Source organism: Manacus candei, unplaced genomic scaffold (genome assembly GCF_025592945.1).
Source record: "Manacus candei isolate 608988 ecotype Guabito, Panama unplaced genomic scaffold, ASM2559294v1 h1tg000399l, whole genome shotgun sequence".
NCBI classification, from domain to species: domain Eukaryota; kingdom Metazoa; phylum Chordata; class Aves; order Passeriformes; family Pipridae; genus Manacus; species Manacus candei.
The window spans coordinates 38971-48812 of record NW_026138447.1 but is presented as its reverse complement, the minus strand read 5'-3'; the positions used below and the strand labels follow the sequence as shown (position 1 = coordinate 48812).

Here is a 9842-nt window from a genome sequence, read left to right as displayed (position 1 = left end):
CCCTAAAAAAACCCCACAAACAAAAAAAAAAAACCAAAACCTTTAAAAAAACCCCCAAACTAAAAAAAAAACCCAAAACCTTTAAAAAAAACCAAAAAAACTAAAAAAGGAGGCGGACAAACAATAATTCCCGGAGCGGCCCCGGCGGCGGCCGCGGAGCCCCCCCCCAAAATTCCTCCTGCCCGGCCCCCCCCCGCTTTTAACGGGGCCGCGGTGACGTCGCAGCCGCGGGCGCGGGGGCCAGCCCCGAACGGCCCCGGAGGGGCGGGGTCCGGGGGGGGGCGCGGGGGGTGGGAGGGGGGCGGGAGGGGGGCAGGGAGGGTCGGGGGGGGGTCGGGGAGGGGGTCTGGGGGGTGTTTGGGGGGTGGGAGGGTCGGGGGGGGCTCGGGGAGGGTGTTTTGGGGGGTGGGAGGGGGGCGGGAGGGTCGGGGGGGGGCGCGGGGAGGGGGTTTGGGGGGGCTCGGTCCGGTCCCGAGAGGGGAGGGGTCCGATGGGGGGGGGAACAAGGGGGGATGTTTGGGGGGTGGGGGCGATGGGGGGGGGCTCGGGGAGGGGGACGGGGGGGGAGATGGGGGAATCTGGGGGTCGGGGAGGAGATTTGTGGGGGGGTCTGGGGGATATGGGGGGTCTGGGGGGCGAGGGGAGGGGATATGGGGGGAGAGGAGGGATGTGGGGGCTCGGGGGGGTCGGGGAAGGGATAGGGGTGGGTTTGAGGGGTCTGGGGGCTCGAGGAAGGGATATGGGGGGTTCTGGGGGCTCAGGGGGGGTCGGGATAGGGTGGGCTGGGGCCGGGTTATGGGGGTGCTCAGTAGTGGGGGGGGCTCGGGGAGCGGGGACCCCCAAAGACCCCGTTTTAGGGGAAAAGAAACCCTGAAGACCCCATTTCAGAGGAGCAGGACCCCCAAAGACCCTGGTTTGGGGAATCGCGACCCCCAAAGACTTATTTTAGAGGAGGGGGACCCCCAAAACCTCTATTTTAGGGCACCTGGACCCCAGAGACCCCATTTTAGGCGGATCATCTCCCCTGTTTAGGGGAACAGAGCCCCCCAACCCCCGAATCCCCCCCCAATTCGGTGTCTGCAGCCCCCCCACACCCAGACACGCCCCTCACAGCCCCCGAGACCCCAAAACCCCCCAAACCTCCCCCCAAATCCTCATTTCCAGGCGAACGGGGACCCCCCGCGACCCTCCATCCCCCCCACAAGACCCCCCCCGAGACCCCCAGAATCTCTCCGGGGGGGTTTCCCACCCCGAACCCCCCCGGCGGGTCCAGCGCGACCCCCGAAGCTTTGATGACCCCCCATTAATGACCCCCCCCTTTTATTGCCGCGGTCCCGCAGTGACACCAAGTGGGGATGCGGGGAGCGACAGAACCCCCCCAAAACCCCCCGAACCCCCCCCAAAACACCCCCCGAGGGGGTCTGGGGGGTCCAGGGGGGGGTCCCGGGCTTTAAATCGCAGCCCCCCCCACAAATTTGGGGTCTGTCCCCGTGTCCTGACCCCCTCCCGGTGACGCCCCAAGGCCCCGGGTTTTGGGGGTTTGGGGACAGGGGAGACGCCCCCAAACCCTGGGACCCCCCCTCGGGTGCTCCGGGGCTCCCAGATTTGGGGGGTGGGCGCGACCCCCCCCCCCCTAAAAACGGGGGTGTCCTTTTGGGGTCCCCTCGGCCGGATTTTGGGGACGCTTTTGGGGGGGGACAAAATTCCTGCCCCAAATTCAACCCCGGGAGCCCCAAGATCAGCAGAGACCCCCAAAAATCACCGGAGACCCCCCAAAATCACCGGAGACCCCCCAAAATCACCAAATCCCCCAAAATCACCAAATTCCCCCAAAAATCACCTGAGACCCCTCCCGAAATCATGGGACCACCTCAAAAATCACCGGAGACCCCAAAAATCACCAAATTCCCCCAAAAATCACTTGAGACCCCCAGAATCACTGGAGACCCCAAAAATCACCTGAGACCCCCCAAAAATCCTCCCCCAGGTCCCCCCGGTGAGCCCAGGGAGGGGACATTTCACTGTCCCCAGCCCCCCCCCGGTGGTCACGGGGACCCCCGGCCCCCCCCAAAATCACCGGAGACCCCCCCCCGAAAATCACCAAAACCCCCCAAATACACCCCAAATCACCCCAAATCACCCCGACCCCCCCAAATCCCCCCCCCGAGCTCCCACTTCGGGGTCCCCCCCGCGCCCCCTCCCCCCCCCGGCCACGCCCAGCGCGTCTCCCGCAATTCCCGGGATCCCTCCGGCTCCGGGAGGGGGCGGATTTGGGGTCGCCCCCGCCCCAAAACCCCCCCGAGCCCCCCCAAAAGCCCCCCCCTTACCTGCCTGGCGGGGCCGCGGCGAGGAGGAGGAGGAGGAGGAGGAGGGGGAGGAGGAGAGGAGGAGGAAGCGCATCCTGCAGGCGCCGGCCCCGGGGCCCGGAGACCCCCCCCAGAGGCCCCCCCCGGGACCCCCCCAAAAGCCCCCCCCAAAGGAACCGCCGCTTCGGCGCAGCCGCGGAACGGGGAGACGCCCCCAGGACCCCAAAATCCGCCCCAAAACCACCCGAATCCACCCAGATCCACCTCAAATCCACCCCAAACCCACCCCAAATCCACCTCCCCCCAAAAACCCCAAATCCACCTCAAATCCACCTCAAACCACCCCAAATCCACCCCAAACCCACCCCAAATCCACCCCAAATCCACCTCCCCCCCAAAACCCCCAAATCCACCTCAAACTCACCCCAAACCCACCCCAAACGCACCCCAAATCCACCTCCCCCCCAAAAAACCCAAACCACCCCAATCCACCCCAAATCCACCTCCCCCCAAAAAAACCCAAACCCACCCCAAATCCACCCCAAATCCACCTCCCCCAAAAAAACCCAAAACCCCCCAAATCCACCTCAAATCCACCCCAAACCCACCCCAAAATCCACCCCAAATCCACCCTAAACCGACCCCAAATCCACCTCCCCCCAAAAAAAACCCCAAACCCACCCAAATCCACCCCAAACCCACCCCGGAGTGTCCCGGGGGGTCCCCAGTGCCCGGAGCTGGAATTTGGGGTCAGGGTTGGGGGTCCCGGGGGGGGTCCCGGAGCCCCCGAAACTGGTCCCGAACCCACGGGAAGATTTTGGGGGGTTGTGGGGGGGGCAGGAGACCCCCGAACTGGTCCCCAAAACCCCCCGGGGGGGAAGGGGGAGGTTTGGGGTCCCCAAATGAGGGGGGGCTTGCACCCCTGGGGACCCCCGGACAGGTTGGGGGGTCCCCAAAGGTGTCCCCAAAGGTGTCCCCCCAGGTGCCCCCCCCCGTGTGTCCCAGGTAAGGGGGGGAGCAGTTTTGGGGTCCCCAAATCACCCTGGATGGGGGGGAAGGTTTGGGGGGTCCCCAAATGAGGGGGAGTCGCACCCCCGGGGACCCCCGGACAGGTTGGGGGGTCCCGAAAGGTGTGACACCCCCGCCCTCCAGGTGCCCCCCCCGTGCCCCGCCCCTCCGAGCAGGTGAGGGGGGGGATCAGTTTTGGGGTCCTGGAAAGGGAAGGGGGAGATTTGGGGTCCCCAAATGCAGGGGGGCCGCACCTCTGAGACCCCCCCAACCCGCCGGGGGGGTCCCCAGGGATGTCCCCCCCCTCCAGGGGGGTCCCCAGGGATGTCCCCCCCCCCCTCCAGGTGCCCCCCCCCGTGCCCCCCCCCGCCCGGGCAGCTGATCCCGATCCCACGTGAGGCGCTGATCCCGTAAGAGCCTTTGCCCGTCCCGTGGGGGGATTTGGGGGGGCCCGGGGGGGATTTGGGGCCGGGGGGGCTCAGCCATGGCCGCCCCCCCGCCCCGCACGGTGCTGGTCACCGGCTGCTCCTCCGGCATCGGCACTGGCCGTGGCCGTGCAGCTCGCCAGGGACCCCCAGAGACGGTACCAGGGTGAGTGGGGAGGGGGAGACCCTAAAACTGACCCCAGAGACGGTACCAGGGTGAGTGTTGGGACCCCAAAACTGACCCTAAAACTGACCTAAAACTGACCCCAAAACTGCCCCAAAAACTGACCCCAGAGACGGTACCAGGGTGAGTGAGGGAGACCCCAAAACTGACCTAAAACTGACCTCAAACTGACCCAAAACTGACCTAAAACTGACCCTAAAACTGACCCAAAACTGACCCCCAGAGACGGTACCAGGGTGAGTGAGGGGGACCCTAAACCTGACCTAAAACTGACCTAAAACTGACCCCAAAACTGACCCAAAACTGACCCCAGAGACGTACCAGGGTGAGTGGGGGGGACCCTAAACCTGACCCCAAAACTGACCTCAAACTGACCCCAAAACTGACCCCAGAGACGGTACCAGGGTGAGTGGGGGGGGCAGACCCTAAAACTGACCCTAAAACTGACCCCAAACTGACCCCAAAACTGACCCCCAGAGATGGTACCAGGGTGAGTGAGGGGGACCCCAAAACTGACCCCCAAACTGACCCCAAAACTGATCCCCAGAGACGGTACCAGGGTGAGTGAGGGGGACCCTAAACCTGACCCCCAAAAACGGGACCAGGATGAGTGGGGGGACCCCAAAACTGACCCTAAAATTGACCCCAAAACTGACCCCAGAGACGGTACCAGGAGGTGAGTGGGGGGGACGACCCTAAAACTAACCCCAAAACTGACCCCAAAAACTGACCCCAAAAACGGGACCGGGGTGAGTGGGGGGGGAGACCCCAAAACTGACCCGGGGGGGAAACAGGACCCCCAAACCTTCCCCTCCTCACCCCGGGACCCCCAAACCTTCCCTGATGAGTTTTGAGATCCCCGGGGGGCTTGGGGGGTCTCTCAGGGGGTTTGTGGGGTCCCTGATGGATTTTGGGGTCCCTGATGGGTTCGGGGGGGTCCCTGATGGATTTGGGGATCCCTGATGGATTTTGGGGTACCCAGTGGTCTCCACCATGCGGGACCTGTCCGGAGGGGTTTGGGGGTCCCTGATGGATTTGGGGGGTCCCTGATGGGTTCAGGGGGTCCCTGATGGATTTTGGGGGGTCCCTGATGGATTTCGGGGTCCCTGATGTATTTGGGGTCCCTGATGTATTTTGGGGTCCCCAGTGGTCTCCACCATGCGGGACCTGTCCCGGAGGGTTTTGGGGGGTCCCTGATGGATTTTGGGGGGTCCCTGATGTATTTTGGGGGTCCCCAGTGGTGGCCACCATGCGGGACCTGTCCCGGAGGGGTCCCCTGGAGGCGGCGGCCGGGGAGACCCTCGGGGAGACCCTTCGGATCCTGCGGCTCGACGTGACCAGCGACAGCTCCGTGGCCGAGTGCCTGGGGGGGTCCCGGGGGGGCGCGTGGACGTGGTGGGTGAGTTCGGGGGGCTCTGAGACCCCCCTCGTGTGATTGGGGGGTCCCCGAACAGCAGGGGGGGGTTTTGGGGGGTCTCTGAGTCCCACGGGGCAGATTTTGGGGGGGACTTCGGGTGGGTTTTGAGTGGATTTGGGGGGAGATTTTGGGGGGATTCTGGGCGGGTTTTGCTGAGTTTTGATGGGGTTTTGGGGGGGATTTGGGGACATTTGGGGGTCTCCGACCCCCTTTTGCCCCCCTCTCCCAGTGAACAACCCCGGGGGTGGGGCCGGGGGGGTGATTTTCGGGGGGGGGGTTTCAACGAATTTCGGGGGGATTCTGGGCGGGTTTTTGCCGAGTTTTTACGGGGTTTTTGGGGGGCGTTTGGGGGTCCCTGACCCCCCCTTTCCCCCCCCCCAAGTGAACAACGCCGGGGTGGGGCTCGTGGGGCCCCTGGAGGCGGCGACGGGGCCCAGCAGATCCAGCGGGTGTTCGACACCAACGTGTTCGGGGTCCTGCGGCTCATCCAGGCGCTGCTGCCGCAGATGAAGCAGCGCCGGAGCGGCCACATCGTGGTGGTCAGCAGCGTCATGGGGCTGCAGGGTGAGGGCACCCCCAGCCCCACCCCCGGGGACCCCCAAAAACACCCCCGGCGCCCTCAAATCAACCCCGGCATCGCTGAACCCCCGGGACCCTCCAAATCCTCCCTGGGACTCCCAAATTCCCCCCCCCCCCCACCAGGACTCCAGTCCTCACAGGGACCCCCAAATCCTCTCAGGGGCTGCAGGGTGAGGGCACCCCCCAGCCCCACCCCCGGGGACCCCCAAAACACACCCCGGCACCCTCAAATCAACCCCCGGCGTCACTGAACCCCCGGGACCCCCAAAACCCCCCCGGGACCTCTGACCCCCGCCCCGGACTCCCAGTCCTCCCCAGAGACCCCAATCTTCACAGGGGCTGCAGGGTGAGGGGACCCCACAAATCCCACCCCGGGGACCCCCCCGGGACCCCCAAAACACCCCGGGACCCCCAAAACACCCCCGGCACCCTCAAATCAACCCTGGGGTCACTGAACCCCTCCAATTCCCCCCCCAAAGCCCCTCAACCCCTCCCAGCCCCCCCCAAATTTTGGGGGTTTCGGGCCCCCCCCGAAGCCCCCCACCTTCCCAAATTTTGGGGCGCCCCCCGACCCCCCCCGTGCCCCCCAGGGGTTGTTTTCAAGCCCCCCCAGCCCCAGGAAATGGCCCCCAGGAGCCCCCCCACGAACCCTTTCAGAGCCCCCCCAACCCCTCCCAGCCCCCCAATTTTTGGGGGTTTCGGGCCCCCCGAAGCCCCCCGACCCTCCAAATTTTGGGGCGCCCCCCGACCCCCCCCGTGCCCCCCAGGGGTGGCTTTCAACGACATCTACTCGGCCTCCAAGTTCGCGGTGGAGGGGCTGTGCGAGAGCCTGGCCGTGCAGCTGCTGCGCTTCAACATCTTGTGAGTGCGGGGGGGCCCGAAACCGCCCCCAAACACCCCAAAACACCCCCGGGACCCCCCCGAAATACCCCGGGACCCCCTATACGTCCCCAAAATACCCCCGGACCCCCCGAACCCTTCCCAAAACTCCCTAAACTGCCCCGAAACCCACCCGCGCCCCCCCCGATCCCCCCGATCCCCCGCTATCCCCGTGTCCCCCTGATCCCCCGTGTCCCCCGTGTCCCTGGGTGTCCCCCCGTGTCCCCATGATCCCCCCGTGCCCCCCCCGCTATCCCGTGTCCCCCCATGTCCCCCCACGATCCCCGTGTCCCCCCGCGATCCCCCGCCATCCCCCCGTGTCCCCACGATCCCCCCGTGTCCCCCCGCTATCCCCCGCCATCCCCCCGTGTCCCCACGATCCCCCCGTGTCCCCCCGTGTCCCCCGCTATCCCACGATCCCCCTGCTATTTCCCCGTGTCCCCCGCTATCCCCCCGCTATCCCCCCGTGTCCCTGGGTGTCCCCCCGTGTCCCCCCGCTATCCCCCCGCTATCCCCCCGCTATCCCCCCGTGTCCCCACGATCCCCCGCGATCCCCGTGACCCCCACGTCCCCCCCCGATCCCCCCCGTCCCGCAGCGTGTCCCTGGGTGTCCCCCCGCTATCCCACGATCCCCCCGCTATTCCCTCGTGTCCCCCACGATCCCCCCGCTATCCCCCGATCCCCCCGTCCCGCAGCGTGTCCCTGGGTGTCCCCCCGTGTCCCCCACTATCCCCCCATGTCTCCCCCCGTGTCCCCCCCGTTATCCCCGTGTCCCCACTATCCCCCCGCTATCCCCCCGATCCCCCCGTCCCGCAGCGTGTCGCTGGTGGAGCCGGGCCCGGTGCACACGGAGTTCGAGCGGAAGGTGATGGAGGAGTCGGAACGCGCCGAGTTCCCGGGGGCGGACGCGGAGACGCTGCGGCACTTCAGGGAGGTTTATCTGCCCGTGTCCCGCGACGTGTTCCGCACCTTCGGCCAGAGCCCCGAGCACGTCGCGCAGGTCCGGGGGGCTCGGGGGGCGAGTGGGGGGGCTTGGGGGCGAGTTGGGGGCGGTTTGGGGCGAGTGGGGGGCAGTTCTGGGGGTCCCGAGTGCCCCCGTCCCGTCGGGGGTTCGATCCCTCCGGGCAGAGCCCCGAGCACGTGGCGCAGGTCCGGGGGGCTCGGGGGGCGAGTGGGGGGGCTTGGGGGGGAATTGGGGGCGGTTTGGAGCGAGTTGGGGGCGGTTAATGGGAATTTGGGGGAGTCCTGGGGGGAGTTCCCTGCCCCGTCCCGTCGGGGGTTCGATCCCTTCGGGCAGAGCCCCGGGGAGGGGGCGCAGCTCAGGGGGCTTGGGGGGTCCTGGAGGGTCTTGGGGGGTCTCTGGGGGTCTCTGTGACCTGTCCCTGTCCCTGGTGGCAGTTGGGGGCCCCTGATGGGATTTGGGGGGGTCTCTGAGGGGATTTGGGGGTTCCGGGGGGGGTCCCTGAGGATCCCTGAAGAATTTGGGGGTCTCTGGGGGTCCCTCTGACCTCTTCCTTTCCCAGGCAGGTTTGGGGCTCTCTGGGGGTATTTGGGGGTCTCTGGGGATATTTGGGCTCTCTGGGGGTATTTGGGGGTCTCTGGGGATATTTGGGTGTCTCTGGTGGGATTTGGGGCTCTCTGGGGATATTTGTTGCTCTCTGGGGGTATTTGGGGTCTCTGGGGCTATTTGGAGGTCCCTGGTGGGATTTGGGGCTCTCTGGGGGTATTTGGGGTCTCCGGTGGGATTTGGGGCTCTCTGGGGATATTTGGGGTCTCTGGGGATATTTGGGGTCTCTGGGGATATTTGGGTGTCTCTGGTGGAATTTGGGGCTCTCTGGGGGTATTTGGGGTCTCTGGTGGGATTTGGGGAGGTCTCTGGGGGTCCCTGTGACCTCTCCCTTTCCCAGGGAGATTTGGGGATCTCCGGTGGGATTTGGGGCTCCCTGGGGGTATTTGGGGTCTCCAGTGGGATTTGGGAGTCCCTGGTGGAATTTGGGGCTCTCTGGGGGTATTTGGGGTCTCTGGGGATATTTGGGGTCTCTGGGGGTATTTGGGGTCTCCGGTGGGATTTGGGGCTCTCTGGGGGTATTTGGGGCTCTCTGGGGATATTTGGGGTCTCTGGGGATATTTGGGGTCTCCGGTGGGATTTGGGGCTCTCTGGGGATATTTGTTGCTCTCTGGGGGTATTTGGGGTCTCTGGGGGTATTAGGGGTCTCTGGGGATATTTGGGGTCTCTGGGGGTATTTGGGGTCTCCGGTGGGATTTGGGGCTCTCTGGGGGTATTTGGGGTCTCCGGTGGGATTTGTTGCTCTCTGGGGGTATCTGTTGCTCTCTGGGGGTATCCCGGGGGTCCTGACCCCCCCGTGCCCCCCCCCCCGTGCCCCCCCCCCCAGGCCATCGTGTCTGTGATCGGGTCCCCCCGGCCCCCGTTCCGGACCCCCACGAACCCGCTGTACTCGCCCATCATCGCCCTGCGCTTCGCGGACCCCCGCGGGGACCTGGGGGTGCAGACCCTGCACCGGCTCATCTACGACCTGCGCCCCGCCTTCCACCTGAGCCTGGCGGTCCTCAGGTGTCTCACCTGCCGCTGCTGCCAGCGCAGGGTCACCCCCTTCTGAGGGGAGACCCCCCTTCTGAGGGGAGACCCCCAAACTGGGGGTGGGTCCTGCATTTGGGGGGTTGTTGAGGCGATTTTGGGGGATTTGGGAGGGTTTTTTTGGGAAATTTGGGGCTCAAATGGAGTCTGGGGGTGCTCAGGTGCCTCACCTTGTGAAAGGGGACCCCCCTCCCAAAATGAGGGGGGGGATCTCTGGGGGTCTCTGAGGAGATTTTGGGGCCTCTCTGGGGGTCTCTGGGGGGTCTCTAGAGAACCCAAAGGGGGATATCTGGGGGTCCCTGAGACAATTGGGGTGTTTTTGGGGGTCTCTGAGTGTTTTTTGGGGGGTCTCTGAGTGTTTTTTGGGGGGTCTCTGAGTGTTTTTTTGGGGGGTCTCTGAGTGTTTTTTTGGGGGGCTCCATTAAAGGCTGTGACTCCCCCCACAACG

At 65.7% G+C, this 9842-nt stretch overlaps 1 protein-coding gene across 1 annotated transcript; it reads left to right on the top strand.

The window, feature by feature from the left end:
• Nucleotides 1–3798: 3798 nt before the first annotated feature.
• On the top strand, nucleotides 3799–9753 carry LOC127465459 (retinol dehydrogenase 8-like). Its single transcript, XM_051775972.1, is given in 9 exon segments — nucleotides 3799–3855; nucleotides 3857–3905; nucleotides 5162–5287; nucleotides 5290–5322; nucleotides 5723–5769; nucleotides 5772–5904; nucleotides 6687–6780; nucleotides 7615–7798; nucleotides 9192–9753. Coding segments are annotated over 9 exon segments (948 nt in total). The 3' UTR covers nucleotides 9417–9753.
• Nucleotides 9754–9842: the final 89 nt, after the last annotated feature.